This window comes from Meriones unguiculatus, chromosome 7 (genome assembly GCF_030254825.1).
Source record: "Meriones unguiculatus strain TT.TT164.6M chromosome 7, Bangor_MerUng_6.1, whole genome shotgun sequence".
In the NCBI taxonomy this organism is placed as follows: Eukaryota; Metazoa; Chordata; class Mammalia; order Rodentia; family Muridae; genus Meriones; species Meriones unguiculatus.
Genome location: NC_083355.1, coordinates 42,000,305 through 42,016,034, shown reverse-complemented (window position 1 = coordinate 42,016,034; position 15,730 = coordinate 42,000,305). Strand labels below are relative to the sequence as shown.

General features: G+C 46.6%; 1 protein-coding gene across 2 annotated transcripts in view; it reads right to left on the bottom strand.

Moving 5' to 3' along the window:
- Supt6h (SPT6 homolog, histone chaperone and transcription elongation factor) overlaps positions 1-15,730 on the bottom strand; it is a 55,321-nt gene that overhangs the window by 13,366 nt on the left and 26,225 nt on the right. For both annotated transcript variants that reach the window (XM_060387209.1, XM_021630561.2), the window contains exons 20-35: positions 14,225-14,301; positions 13,851-13,986; positions 13,424-13,561; positions 13,186-13,353; positions 12,234-12,361; positions 10,992-11,199; positions 10,265-10,412; positions 8,942-9,084; positions 7,371-7,511; positions 4,745-4,940; positions 4,146-4,384; positions 3,581-3,694; positions 3,268-3,392; positions 839-951; positions 519-596; positions 268-434 (exon numbers count right to left, since the gene is read on the bottom strand). In XM_060387209.1, the coding sequence (XP_060243192.1) occupies positions 268-434; positions 519-596; positions 839-951; positions 3,268-3,392; positions 3,581-3,694; positions 4,146-4,384; positions 4,745-4,940; positions 7,371-7,511; positions 8,942-9,084; positions 10,265-10,412; positions 10,992-11,199; positions 12,234-12,361; positions 13,186-13,353; positions 13,424-13,561; positions 13,851-13,986; positions 14,225-14,301 (2,319 nt within the window). The remainder of the gene's footprint in view (positions 1-267; positions 435-518; positions 597-838; positions 952-3,267; positions 3,393-3,580; positions 3,695-4,145; positions 4,385-4,744; positions 4,941-7,370; positions 7,512-8,941; positions 9,085-10,264; positions 10,413-10,991; positions 11,200-12,233; positions 12,362-13,185; positions 13,354-13,423; positions 13,562-13,850; positions 13,987-14,224; positions 14,302-15,730) is intronic.

The following is a 15,730-nucleotide window of genomic DNA, read 5'->3' as shown; positions in this document are numbered from 1 at the left end:
TTCTGGAACTCACTCTATAGCCCAGGCTAGCCTCGAACTCGAGATCCGCTTGACTCTGCCTCCCAAGTGCTGGGATTGAAGAGCCACCACCTGGATGCCAGGCCCTTTCTTATTCCCTGCCCTGTCAAATGTGCTGGAGATTAAGGAACATCTGCTACAGATGGTTCCTAGGCTCAAGCATATGACGCTCCTGGTGATGGGCATGGCCAGAGGTGTCTGTAGGATCTGGGTCTGTATAGAGGTGCTCCCTCTCCTGAAAACACATACATGGTAGGCGCTGCTGCCTCCTCCACTGCCGCCGTAGCCATACTGGCTGGATGCCCACTGGGCTGGGGTGGCACTTGGGTTCTGCCCTTGGCCTGTCACAGCAGCAATGGCGCTGAACATCTGCGAGGTCATGTTCTGAGGCAAGGCGTTCACAGCTCGCGTCAGGTCTGTGAGCACAGATGTCCACGTCAGCGGTTTGGACCTCTTTAGCTCCCTGTTGCCCTAAGAGGTCTCAGCCCCAAGCACACTACCTGCAAGATTGATGTTAGCTGGAGTAGCATTGATAGAAGCAGGGGTCCGTGTCCTGCTGCTGCTACTGGGAGTGATACCTGTAAGAAATGAACGCAGTCAGTTATGGTTCTCAAGAAAATTACTTTTGGCTTCCTAGTTCAAGAGTCTGAAGACGAAAAAGGGAGGGGGGAGAAGTTGCACAGGCCAGTGGATGGAGACCCTCCCTACTGCTAAGAAGCTGGACCCGCGGTGAGGCAGCTAAGACGATGACCAACGTCACCGACTAAGACAGGACCTGTGTCCTCAGCACAGATTAAAGTCAGGGAACAACAGAGTTTACCTGGCACAGGATCCTGATAGTGATCCTTAAACCACCTGAAGAGTCCATTCACAGTTGGGAAGATCTGGCCCCGGTACCGGAATCCTTCAGGAGTCACTGTCACATATTCTATCCTGAGATTTTATAAGTAACAAGTATTAGATACTGATGGCTATGTGCTGGTAGTTTTATGTCAACTTGACAGAAACTACAGTCATCAGAAAGGAGGGAAGCTCAATTGAGAAAATAAGACCAGGGCTGGAGAGATGGCTCAGAGGTTCAGAGCACTGTCCGCTCTTCCAGAGGTCCCGAGTTCAATTCCCAGCAACCACATGGTGGCTCCCAACCATCTATAATGAGATCTGCTGCCCTCTTCTGGCCTACAGGTGTACATGCATGCAGAATACTATAAATAAATAAATAAATAAATCTTAAAGAAAAGAAAAACTATTAAAAAAAAAAAAGACGACGACGACGACGACGACGACCAGGCTGTAGCCAAGCCTGAAGGACATTTCTTTTAATTAGTGGGGTGGGCCACCCCTGGGCTGGTGGTCCTGAGTTCTATAATAGAAGAAAGCAGACTGAACAAGCCGTGAGGAGCAAGCCAGGAAGCTGCATTCCTCTGTGGCTTCTGAATCAGCTCCCGCCTCTAGGTTTCTGCCCTGCTTCAGTTTTTATTCTGACCTTTAATGATGAATTATGATTCAAAAGTGTAAGCCAAATGAACCCTTTCTTCCCCAGGTTGCTTTGGTCATGATGTTTCATCACAGCAATAGCAACCTCAAGTAAGACACACTTGGGGCCACTGTGAGAAAGTGACCAAATAAATATAAACCATGTACATTAGCCATAATGAGTGCTGGAGGAGGAGAGGACATGGGGATGCAGATGACAGAGCAGTCAAGGCAAAGGAGGCTGTGGCCTTGGGTGCTGAGCACAGGCTGCCAGAGGAAGCCTGCTAGAGGCAGACTGGAGATGGGATGCCTTCACTGAAGACAGCGTGCTGCAGATGAGAATGAGAGCAAGGTTAGAGGACACCAGGTAGGAAGAGGCCTCCCTGGGCAGCTCCAAATGGCAGGAAGAATTCTTTGGCAGTCTAGAAGATAGTTAGCTTGCCTTCATTCAATATTCTGAGAACAGCAGAGTGGCTAAGAGGATGGGCCTTGGCTTCCTACCTGGTTCTAGTTTTAGGTAAGTAAGTTCTGTGAATTCTGCACCTATGTGATCACACCAAGCACAACAGTCTCTAAGCCCCAAGGGCAGTCCAAGGAATCATGGAGCTAGTACACAGAGCAATCACCATTTAACACAGTGCTGTGCTCATTCAAGGAGAGCCAAAAACAGCAGAGAGACAGTGCTAAGCACAGTGAAGTCTTCCCTATACTCAGCCAAAACTTGCTTCTTACATCTCCACACAGGGATGCATGTTGGAACAGCGGAGAGACAGTGCTAAGCACAGTGAAGTCTTCCCTATACTCAGCCTAAACTTGCTTCTTACATCTCCACACAGGGATGCATGCTGGGGAGCCGGTGCTCCCTTCTTTGGGAAACCACTGTGTTTAACCTATTGTTTCAGATCCCCACCTTTCTCAGGTAGCCTTCAAGAGACATTTCCAGGGCCCTGGCTGCCACTCTCTGGAAGGCACTGATGTGGCAGGAAAGGAACATCAGGAGTATGATGTTTCAAGTGCCATGTGTGGCCCAAGTCCCCTGAGCCCCACCCAATGGTCCAAGCTATGCATCACATGTAGCCTGTACAGAGAGAGAGCACACATGTGTACTTCTCTGCAAGGGGAGCATCGCTGGTGCCAGGGCAGGGAAGGCAGGCATGATCACTGAACTGTGCAACTGACCTAAGCAAAACATCCTAAGGAAACTGGCCACTGCTGCAGGCTCAGGATGAGCTAGAAGGGTACAGGAAAGGAATAAATGCTTCAGAAAAAGCAGCCTGCCAATCAAACATGGAAGGGAACAGAGTAGGAGACACCTCCACCTCACCCACCACTCAGAAGGGCACAAGAGAGCCACAATGTGCTGATAATTCTGGAAAGGTGGAAGAGTGAGCAGAAAGGCTGGGCCAGTATGACACCTTTGTCTTATCCCACCACTGCAGTGCCTGGGAGGGGTAGGGAAGGTAGGAAGGTGTTGATGAAGGCACGTTTCTAGGCAATTCTTTGCTTTTATCTCTACCAGAAATGTCCACCCTCTGACACTGTGACACAACACCCATTTACAAAAGTTCTTGCTGGCAAACAACACAATCAACTTACAGAAGAAGAAGAAAAAAAAGAAGCAAAACCAAACCACAAAAAATTGTCATGAAGCCCAAGATTGTGTGCTGGGCCACAGCCTGGACATGCATGCAACATGACCCTCTTTCCCACCTCCAACCACCAGAGAGGCATGTGTGCACCCTGAGGGAGCAGCATCTCGGCACCAGTGCTCACCTGGGTTTACCCCGGGGCTGGTATCCCAGGAGGAACTTGCCAGGCAGTTCCTTGCAGGCACAGATGAAGTAAGGGATGAAGGTGGGCTTCTCCTTCTTAGTTTTGATGAGCAGCTCTTCTAATTTCTGGGGGTAGAAAGAGGGGACAGGGTGGGATGGTAGCATGCTTGGTTCACAACGTCTGACACATACACACACACACACACACACACACACACACACACACACGATTCCTTCAGCACCGAGTCCCCAGCACTCAATGGAAAGTGTTCACCCTTGAGAGCCTGAAAGCTGTCCAAGGGCCCCAGGCTCACCTTTCGGTCCCCACCACTACAGTCCTGGTAATACTTGTGGTTTAGCAGATCTCGAGCAAAGGAAGCCATGGGCTGGACATAGCGGGCCACAATCTCATCCAAGTCTTCAAATTCCTGTAGGAAGAACATTAAGGCCTCATGTGTCACAGTCTGACCTAAGACTCCCAACCCTTTATCAAACCCACCCTGAAGAGACAAGACAGTAAGGGCTGACATCCTGATCCTGTTGAACCTCCCAGTGCAAAGTTCCCTCAATTATCCACTGGTTTGATTAAAATCCCAGACACTGGCTCTAGCATAAAATCTTTATGAACTAACTGTGATGCTCCCCTCCTATTTCAGAACAGGGAACTTCAGATTTCTCCTTTCTGAAGATAAATAAGAGACCTCATATGTGCGATTTTCTCCCCTTCTTCAATAATTTTCTTGAGGCAATTTTAAAATTTGAAATATAGGGAAAATAAAGCTACCTCACTTTGTTGCTCTGCATAACAAAAACACGTATGTGTACAAGTTACTGTCAAGTGAAAGCAAACAGAAAGATGTGATTAGGCGCGGCTCCCACCTCACTGTTGATCCACAGAGTGGCTCCCAGGCTGAAGGCGTTTTCCTTGCCCTCCTCTCGCACATCCACATGCTGGTAGATGCCATCGCTGACTTTCCAGGTCACTGTCAAGTGGTTTTCACCCTTGCTGCTGGGTCGAATGATAACATCCCCTTGATCCATGGTCTCCATCATCTTTTCTGCTTGCTTGAAATTTATGTTATGGAAAGATGGGTGTGCAATCACTCGCTTGATGTATGCTGAAGAGGTCAGGAGAGACAGACCAAGTGACAGGTTAGGAACTAGTAGCAACAGGACAGTCAGGGATAGCTCATGACCCTCCACTGGACTCAGACACTGTCACACCTTCTGGGCTTGGATTCTCTGATGTGAATGCAGTTTTAACCTCAGTTCTTAGGCTGTTAAAAGAAATGAAGTTTAGCAGAATGTATGCTAGGGGGCCTCACTTCCAGACCTGTTCATGCCTGCCTTTCATGCCTGTAGGCCTCAGTGTCTGAAACTGGGCACCCACCCTCTGGCACCGATGCACACTAAGTCTGCAGCCCAGGTCCCTGGGTATAAGCTGTATTCAGGGGCAAGGCCTTCTGCTGGGCACTCACTGGTCCGCTGCTGCTTTCGTTTCATGTCTTCTTCCTGCTTGTGGTCTGCGGCTTCTGCATCAAAATCATAGTAGGTGTCCTTGGGCAGTTTCCACTCATTGTTCCTGTCCATGAGGTCTGAAGTCCGGCAGGTCAAGTCTGCGCTGAACTTTTCAATGTCAATCTTCATGATGCGGCAGTGGACGGTCATCCCCACCTAGGTCCACACAACGTGTGAGCTGGAGGGACAAACTACCTAGCCCAAGGCTTTACTTGACACAAAAACAGCAACGTCCAGATAGAGGACCTGCCCAAAGCCAGCTACCAAATGGCAGAGTAGGAGTTTAGGGGTGGGTAGGTGTATCCTGTACCAATGCTTCCTACTCTTAGCTGGAAAACTGGAGTATTATAACAGGTACTCCTCCCACTGTTTTTTTTTTCCAGAGCTGAGGACCGAACCCAGGGCCTTGCACTTACTAGGCAAGCGCTCTACCACTGAGCTAAATCCCCAACCCCTCCTCCCACATTTTTATCTTAAGTTCACGTCCTTTTCTGAAAAGAAGCAAGGTAATAGCTGTTTTTGGCATCTTTCCTGACTTAGCCCTTCCCTGAAAATGTTGGCTGAAGGCATTCTGTTTGGATCCTGTTGAAAAGCCTGCCTTCATTATTAAGAATGTCTCTTCCCGCCCCCCTGGGGTAGTGGTAGTGTATACCTTTAATCCCAGCAATTGGGAGGCCGAGGCAGGGAGGCTGAGGCAGAGAGGCCGAGGCAGGTGGATCACTTAGTTCCAAGCCAGCCTCGTCTACAGAGTAAGTTCCAGGACAGCCAGGGCTACACAGAGACCATCTCAAAACAAACAAACAAACAAACAAAAAACAAAACCCAACGTATCTTTTTGAACCCTACATCCACAGCTCTCCCAGACTCATACAAGGTGTGGTGGTCAAATTAAAACGGACCCCACAGGCTCATATATTTACATGCTTAGTGTTCAGTTGATGAATTGCTTGGAAGAAGTGGAGAGCACGGCCTTGTTGGAGGAGGTATGCTGTGGGGATTGGCTTTGAAGCGTCAAAAGCCCAGGCCAGGCACAGTGTCCCCTGCCTACTGCCTATAGACCAGGATGTAAAAACTCCCAGCTACTGCTCTAGAACCATGACTGTTTGCTTCCCTCCATGATGATCATGGACTAACCTAAAATTGTAAGTTAAACCTCCAATTAAACATTTTCTCTTATAAGTTGTCTTGGTCATGGTGTCTCTTCATAGCAACTGAACAGTAACTAAGACACAGAGTACCAGGCAAATCTGGACCCAGACATAGCACTGACTGGGTGATCCTGAAGGCATTTAGATTTCTCTAGCAGCAGAGGGAGAGGTGGCCCAATTACTACATACAAAGAGGTATGGCATATATCTGGCAATTTTAGCACTTGGAAGGTAGATGTAGGGAGATCAGAAGTTCAAGGTCATCCTCAGTTACTTCATACTGAGTTTAATGCTAGGTTAGGTTACAAGAGACTCTACCTCTGAAAACAAAGAGAGTATTTTCTTCTCATAAAGTTGAAGGATTAGAGACAACACAGTACAAGCCTGGAGATCTGAGGTTTTTTTTTTTTTTTTTTAAGATTTATTATTTATGTACTATATGTGTGTGTGTGTGTGTGTTTTGTCTGCATGTATACATCTGCACATCACAAGAAGGCATAGGATTCCACGAAACTACAGCTATAGATAGTTGAAGGCTGCCACGTGGGTGGTAGGAACTGAATTCAGAACAGCCAGTTTGAGCACCCAGTGTTCCTAACCACTGAGGCATTTCTCCAGTACCCAGAGAACGGAATTTGATCCTTGGAACCCACATAAAAAGTCAGATGAAGTGTATCATCAAAACTGAGACAGAACTGGATAGAGTAACAAACAAACAAACAAAAACATGCCTTTAAGCCCAGCACTTGGGAAACAGAGGTAGGTGAACCTCTATATGGTCTACATAGCAAGTTACAGCTAGGACTACAAAACAAAATACCCCCCCCAAGTCCAAGCTGATAACCCTAGGTAGAGAGAATCAACTCTGAAAAAGTACTCTCTGACACTGCCCCCACCCAACACACACAACATGTGGACACACACTCATTGAGTGTTCACCTGGAGCCCAATGCAGGAGGAGATGACAGGACAGAAAGGACCTGGGAGATTTACTGCCAGCCTCTCTTTTGGAGGTTGTTCCTCCTATGTGGCCCTGTTCAGCTGTGAAGCCCAGAGGTAGTCTATGCACAGAGCTATGCCACACAGCCTTTGAAATCTCCTGAGCAACACTGCCCAACAGGGAAAGCAGGCAGAGGTCTCTTGTTTGTGATGTTGGACCTCACTTCCTGCCATGTGCTGAAACGACAGCTTCCCACACAGGAAGAAATCCTGTCCCAAAGGGCTGGGAACCAGCAGAAACCGCTTTACAAAGGCAGTGGACAAAAGCCACTACTCATTCAGATGCTCTCACCCGCTTCTTCCAGTTATAAATCCTCCCCTACTCTCACCAGCAGCAGTCACTGGGAACAGAGCCTAACTCCTGTGGGTGGCGCAGAGCTGGCGAGCCCGCCGAGGGCAGCCGCCGAGTGCACTGCTCCTTAGGCTGGCACCCACCCACCTTCACTCGCTCCTCTGGCCGCTTCACCACCTTGTCGCTGAGGAACTTGGTGGGGATGAAGCCGGTGACACCGTTGTCTAGCCGTGTTTTCACACCAATGGCCTGGCCAGGACATGAGCCGCTGTCAAAGTGGTTCCAGACCTGAAGAACAGAGGAAACTGACTGGTAAGATTCTGCAGCTCATGTGTTCAGCAAAACTGTAAGCAGAGGGTTTGCAGAGATGGCTCAGTGGTTGAGAATATTTATTGTTCTTACAGAGAACCTGGGTTCAATTCCCAGAAGCCACAAAAGGTCAATGCCCTCTTCTGACCTCTGAGGACACCAAGTACACCGCATGGTGTGCAGACACATATAGACAAGATATTCACACCTAAAAGAAAGTGAATATGTCTAAAAAAAAAAAAGTAAAAATAGCCAGGGAGCCAGGAAGATGACTCAGTGGGAAAGGCTCTTGCCACAAGTTTGATGCTCTTAGTTTGATCCCTGGGATATAGATGGTAGGAGGAGAGAACCCACAAGGTATTTCTAGTCTCCTGTGGTGTGTACACACACAAAATAAATAAGAGAATTTAAACACACACGAACCAAACAAAGAGTGTCCAAGGCTGCTGTAACTCATTGTACCACTCGGCACTGGTCTGGAAACAATATGCTATCCACCAAGGGAGAGCGTTAACATCTAGAGCTTCTTGATTTAGCTTGGCACTAAAGACCATTAGACAAACCTCTCACGCTTAACTGACGTTCCAACCCCACCATGGTCCCTTTTGTTCCGCCATAGTATCTATGCAGGAATTTGCTATACTAGGCCTCATAAGTGAAAAAACAGAAAATGCTAGGTGGCTTTAGAAAAAAAAAGTGATATGGGCTGGAGAGATGGCTCAGTAGTTAAGAGCACTGGCTAGTCTTCAAAGGACATGGGTTCAACTCCCAGCACCCTTATGGCAGCTCACAACTGTTGTAATTCCAGTTCCAGGAGCTCTGACACCCTCACACAGACATACATGAAGGCAAAAGACCAATGCACATTAAATAAAATTAAAAACAAAACAAAAACGGGATAGTCAGGCAAGTCTGCCATTAATCTCAGCACTAAGGAGGCAGAGCTAGACATATCTCTATTAGTTCAAGGCCAGCCTGGTCTACATTATGAGTTCCAGGCCAGCCTGGGGTACATAATGAGCCCTTGTCCCTGGGGATGGAGAAAAGGTCAGGCAGGCAGGCACATAAATGTCTAGAAGAATAAAGGGAAAATTAGAGTGGAAATAATGTAAAAAAAAAAACAAAAAAAAAAAACAAACATACAGAGCTTACACATGCCTTCAAACAAGTAAGGACCCTGGTGGCCTGTGGGTGAAAATGGATATTGATGTCCTAACTTGCTGTAGGGACAAGAGTTCACGATTACAGTGACTTAAGCAGAATGGAGTAGAGCGCAGAGGTACTTCTGTAGCTCCTGCAGGGATTTCATGTTGAAACCCCCACCCCCACCCTGCGCACCTGTCTCTCTCTCTCTCCCCTCGGCAGACTTTCCAGCCCAGCAGCTCAGTAGAGTGACCTGCAGAACGTACCTCACTGAGCTCAGGGAAGTTGTCCTGTTGGCAGAAGGGGCACTGCCATAACCCTGTCTCATCATTTCGGATGGCCTGGTCATAGCTCTCACCCTGTGGGCGTCTGTGAGCAATACCAGTAACATTGCAGATGATGAGCTTTCCTGTGAGAAAGAAAGCAGGTTAACAGAATGGAGAGCCGATTCCTTCCCACTACCCTTTGCTGACAAAATAGCTGTCTTATGGCATCTTTGCTGACTTCTTCCTCATACTAGAAGACAGAGACCTTCCCTGGATTTAGTACCAGGGAAATGACACCTGTGAGACAATTTCATAAAGATCTCAAAGCACGCTGGAAGTAGAGCTTTATTTGTATTTTGGGGTGATGGGGATTGAACTCAGGGCCTTGCAAAATACTAGGGAAGTACTCCAACAATGAGTTACACCCTGAGTCTTTCTTTTACTTTTTATTTTGAGACCTTTTTTTCACCAAGCTACTGTGAATTCACTCTGTAGCTTGGGTTGTCCTCAAATTTACTATATTCTCAGCTGGCTGTGGTGGCAATGTATGTCTGTAAGCCCAGCACTTGGGAGGGCAGAGGCAGGCAGACAGCTGAGTTTGAGGCCATCCTGATTTACAAAGTGAGTCCAGGACAGCCATGACTACATAGAGAAACCCTGTCTTGGAAAAAATTTACAAGCTTCCTGTCTCCCAAGTCGGTGAGATTACAGACCTGTAATCTCATATACATATATATATAGTTTGTTTGTTTTTTTTTTTTTTAGTCTGCTAATTGATCCTACTGAGGAGCAGTGCCACCCTGGGCAAATAGTCCTGGAAAGTGTAAGAAAGGTAGCTGAACATGAGCCTGACAGCAAGCCAGATACAGCAAGCAGCATTCCTCCATGGTGTCTATTCCAGTCTCTCCCGAGCTCCTTTCCTGGTTTCCCTCAAACTAACTTGTATGATGTAATAAGCCCTTTCTCCTCCTCAAAAGTTGCTTCTGGCCAGTGTTTCATCACAGCAACAAGAAAGCAAACTAGGACAAAAGAGCTCTTGGTCTTCCTCACCTGATGTGTAAACTGTCTTTGTTTTTCAAGACAGGTTTCTCTGTGTAACCCTGGCTGTCTCAGACCTTGATCTGTAGACCAGTCTGACCTCCAACTCAGAGATCTACCTATGTCTGCCTCCCAGGTGTTGGGATTAAAGGCTTGTGCCACCATGCCCTGCAAACCTGTCATAATCCCCTAGGAATCACTTTTCAGTTTATGTGCACGCTTTAAACACCCTCAGTCCCCCAAATAGCATTCCCGAGTATAAACACAACCTCATACGTAACTTACCAATGTAGAACGTCTCTGGTGTCTCTTTGGTTAACATATTGAAGATTTCCTCTGTGTTAGGAGAGCGGTAGGCTGTCCGAAGGTCCTTATACCGACAACTGAGCTCTGCTCGAATGTCATACAATGTGATGTGCTTGTCACCATAGCCCTGGGGAGAAGGTCCCATCAGGAAAAGCCTTGCAGCCCTCAGCCTGACTCACTGGGAATTTTAGTTGACGGGAGGCAGCAGCCATTGCTTTTCTTTACTGTCTGCATTTCTAAAGGAAATTCTCTTTCACTTCTTCCTCTCTTAGTCCAAGTTGCCTCTGAATGTGTGATGTCCCTGCCTTAACTTCCTGAGTAACGGATTATTTATTACAGGTGCGTGCTACTGCTCCTACCTCAATAAAGGAGGTTTTGGAATCACCCATGGGGCACTGAGCTGTGAAGAACATGCTTTAGGAGACCCACACATAAAGGAGACAAAGCAAAGCTCCGCTGCCAGAGAGGAGGAATAAGGGCTCCCTCTGTCCTGCTCCTCACCATAAGGTCATTGGACCTGACACTTTTCCTGGTTTACTAATGAGTGGCTAAAAGCTTCCTTCAGAACCTAAAACATTACGGGCAGGGAGAGGATCAAGCTCTAATACAACAGCATCACGGTTTTTGTGGCTGTCTGCTGCCCAAGTTTCCTCCCACACAGCTGCTTTGGGTAATCTCTTGCCTGCCAGGGCTGACAGTCACCTACCTGTCTTTCTAGTTCCTCTGCAAAAGCATCAAGATCTAGATCCTTCAGTCGCTCTGGGTTTTCCAAGATCTCCTCAAGGGCTCCTGCAGGATTGGCATCCTCTGCAGACTCATCGTATTCCAAGGCATCCACTGCCATCTTCCTGGCCCACTCATATGTTTCAGGGTGGACTCGAGAGCCATCAAGGACTTCAATGTATGAGTCAGTGCTGCAGGAAAGGCGAAATTGGAGCAAGATATAAAACCAGGAGTTTCAGTGAAGAACCCAAATGTCCACCAATGTGGAACTGGCTGGGTAAACCAGGGCACTCCATATGATGGAATACTACACAGCCATTAAAAAGAATGAAGTAAATTTATGCTTGCTGACATGGGGAGATGGCCATGGTATACTGATACGTGAAAAATGCACTGCAAAACACTATGAACCATGTGATCTCATTTTTTGAAGTAAATGAGTAGTTAGTAAATGCATAGCAAAAATAAAATTTAGAAAATTGTAGTATACATAAAAACTGTTATGGTAGTTTTCTCTGGGGGGTGGAATTATGGGGGACTTCCACTTTCTGTATAATAGTTCTTTCTGTTGAATTTTATATAGTGAACTTATGAGTCATAATAGAAAACAAGAAGGGGAAAAAAAACCTCTGAGAATTTGCTGGCAGTTGTTTTCCCCCATAAAGCCTTCCCAGGCTGGTCTTGCCCGTGCACTCACATGGGCCTATGTTATTCGTGGAGTGTTACAGCAAAGCTGAGTGGAAAATGAAGTTTTAGAACTTGAAGCCTATTTCCCCACTGACTTCCATTACTGAATGAGGAGCTATGTGCCCGTGGAAAAGATCCTCCAAAGACTGAGTTGATAACTTCTGGAGAGGAAGAGGTCAATAGTGAAGTCTCAGTACCATCCTAAAACAAAACAAATCTCTCCCCGTCTTGAACTTCTTCACACCCATGCTCTTTTCCCACGGCCTCTTGCTGTTGCCAACCTCATCTGACTGTGATGAACCCTACGCACAACCTTCTGCCTTCTCCTTGAAGGACAATGCTGGTACTTCTGTGTCTCCCTCTCACAGGAAAATACCTCACAACTGATCTTTTCCATTTGTCAGGGGCAACTTCTTACCTTTTCTTTAAAATATTGCCTAATTTCAATGGCTGGGGCCCTTTCAAAAGCCTAACTTCCCGAAGCCCCAAGTCAATGCCCAAGGAATTGCTCCTGGCCTGTCTAAGCACAGGGCATCACCTGTCCCCCAGAGAGGCAGTGTCGATCTTGAGAAAGCCCGCACAATTCATGAAGACTTTGGGGCCCATGTGGCACATGGTGACCAGCTGAGTCCGGCTCTCGAGTCGAGTGTTGTTCTGCTTCAAGATCTAGGGAAGAGGGCTGGGAGTGAGTAGGGCGGCAATCAGGCCCTGCCCCCCTAGACTGCTCTCTGTTAAACTCTGTATGGCACAAATTCTGTTAGACTTACTATCTGGGACACCACCATGTTAACACTCAATCACGCCTTTAATAAGCTACCCCCACCTATCAGACTATGCAGAGCTGGGCACGGTGGCACACTCATGTAATACTAGCATGGTAGAGATTGAGCAGAAGGATATGATCTCAAGATCAACCTCAGCTACAAAGTAAGCGTGAGGCCACACAGGGTTACTCTGTCTCAAAGAAGAAAAACAAGGGTGGCCTTTAATCCCAGAGGAAAAGTTGATGGATCTCTGTGAGTTTAATGCCAGTCTGGTTAAAACAGAGTTTGTTTCAGAATGGCCAGGGCTACACAGAGAAATCCTGTCTTGAAAAATCAACCCAAACAAACAAACAAACAAACAAACCAAAAATCCAAAACAAATAAAAGAAAACAAAACCAAAAGACAATGACATGTAACTGTATGGCTTGAAAGGGTGTCACAACATATCTAGGGAAACAGCACTATGAATGCAAGGGAAGCGCTCTGTGAAATCTCTTTTTGTTTCTGTTGGAAGAAGAAACTCCTTGCTTTCAGTTTTTCCTGTTTTCCATCAGGGCTTACGGCCACTGTAGTACAGTAGCGAAGAGCAGGGTTTGGCCCCCAAGGGCCTGAGGTTGGACTCTGATGTTCACTGACTAGTAATTCTCAACAAACTAATGTCAATCATACTGGCAAAAATTCTTCACACTCAAAGAAATGATTATTTCTAATCAACCCAAGCCTACCTTCAGCAGGTGGGTCCCTTTTCGAGGTCCCAGGCCACAGACATACTGGATCAAGGCCTGGCTGTAAGGATGGGCAATGGCACGGTTGACATCGACCCCAACCTCATTGACCCGATTGATGAATTCACAGTACAAGGCGTTGAGCAGCTCCTCTTTCACAACATGCTCCTACAACACAGTAGCAAGTAAGGTTACTGTGCCTTTTTACCCACCTGGCCTACCTACCGATCCTACTCACCTGCAGGGGATGAAACTTGAGACACAGGATGTCTTCATCAGAGCTGCACACCTGGGCAAATTCTATCAGAGGGTCTTGGATACGTCGGGCTAGAGAGACGGCTTGTCTTAGAACTGGTGGATAATCCCGGAACTCTGCCTAGAACCAAAAGAAGGTCACAGAAACGTAGGGTATCCCTAGTGACAAGAAAAAGAAATCCAAACCATTTTGGCTTGAAGCCACTTTCTTAACTCCTTTGGGACCCTTGTTTTCCTGGAACCACTTTAATCTCTGGAGCTGCCAATCTGAACTATATCTAGTAGACTAGAAAGTCTCTGCATGGGTAAACTAACAGGTCTTAGCCCTGACAGCCTGTATCTCCCGTTCAATCTCTTTGGGGCCGATAGCAGTTGCCAGAGCAAGCCTTGAGGGTGGGAATCAGCATTACCTCCGACTTCTTGCTGTTCATATACAGAATAGCCAACTCATTGTCAAGCAGCTCCACCCCAATAGAAGAAAGCTGTTGGCCTTGGTCCAGCTCGTGCACTATGCGCTTCACATCCTCAATCAACATTTGGGCGTCCCTGGAAGGATGAAGAGCAGTGGTTAAAGGATGTGTTTCCTCAGGAATGGACAGTGTTTTGACTAAGGTGTTGTGGGGAGGAAAGAGTTTTAAACAAAGAGGAACCACATCTCCAGAGAGCGCCCGGGGAAATCAACATTACATAGAGCCTCTGCTCTGGCCGTGTACCAGATTCAGGAATAAGATAAGTGGCTGGGTCATAGCCTTACAGCAGGCCTCACGCTCCTGCTCCTTCCTACCTGTTCTCTCCTGCAACGGTAACCACGTGGGGCTTCTTATTCACAAGGAACTTCTTTAAGGTTTCAATATCTTGTGCCTGAATTAAAATAAAATTGAGGCTAAAGAGCTCTGAACATAGAAAGTTTTTAAACAAGCTGAGATTTTCTTTTTAATATTATTCTTTTTAGGCTGGGCTTGGTGGCGCACACCTGTAGCCCCCAGCACTAAGGGAGGGAGAGGCTGGCAGATCTCTCTGTACTCACGGCCAAACTGTTTTGTTTTTGAGACAGAGTTTCTCTGTGTAGCCGTGGCTGTCCTGGACTCACTTTGTAGACCAGGCTAGCCTCAAACTCAAAAAGATCTGCTTGCCTCTGCCTTCTGAGTACTGAGATTAAAGGCATGTGTTGTCATTACCTAGCTAACTATTCTTTTTGTTTGTTTGGTTTTTGAGACAAGAGTTTCTCTCTGTAGCCTTGGCTGTCCTGGACTCTCTTTGTAAACTAGCCTCGAACTCACAAAGATCCACTTGCTTTTTAGGATTACAGGCATATGCCACTATGCCTGGCTTAACTATTCTTCTTTTTTTTAATAATTTAATTAGGGCCTGGAGAGATGGCTCAGTGGTTAAAAGCACTGAATGCTCTTGCAGAGGCCTGGAGTTCAATCCCCAGTACCCACTTGGCAGCTCACAATTGTCTGTAACTCCTGTTCCAGAGGATCCAGCACCCTCACACAGATATAAATGCAGTCAAAACAGCAATGTACATAAAAAGAAATAAAAAATAATTTAATTCTATTTTTTTATGTGCATCAGTGTGAAGGTGTCAGATCCCTTGGAACTGGAGTTACAGACAGTTGTGAGCTACCATGTGGGTGCTGGGAATTGAACCCGGGTCTTTTGGAAGAGCAGACAGTGCTCTTAACCACGGAACCATCTCTCCAGTCCCCTTAACTATTCTTTTAATAAACAGATTCCTACCAGATAATGGCTAGGTCCTCAGAGACATCCTGACCTTTGAGGGGGAGCTTAGGCTATGTTGCTGTTTATGATAGTTTATTGTGATGGTTGAAGTTCATATAAGCAGGTATATAGTATGTTGTTTTGTAAATTTACTTTTCAGTTTTAAAAACTGAATGCAGATTTGCTGGGTCAAACACTTTTATTTTTAAAAATAATTTATTTTATTTTATGTGTGAAGGTGTCAGATCCCTTGGAATTGGTGGTACAGAGCTGCCATGTGGGTACTGGGAACCCTGATCCTTTGGAAGAACAGACAGTGCTCTTAACCACTGAGCCATCTCTCCAGCCCCATTTTTATTTTGTGTGTTTTATCTACATGTATGTATATATACTACATGTGTGCCTGAGGACAGAAGTGGGCATTGTAACTGGTGATTACTGCAGTTATAGATGGTTGTGAGCTGCCATGTAGATGCTGGGAATTGAACCTGGATTCTCTGTAAGAGCAGCCAGTGTTCCTAACCTCTGAGTCCCAGCTCTTGAGATTCTAAAAGACTGGAGGAGA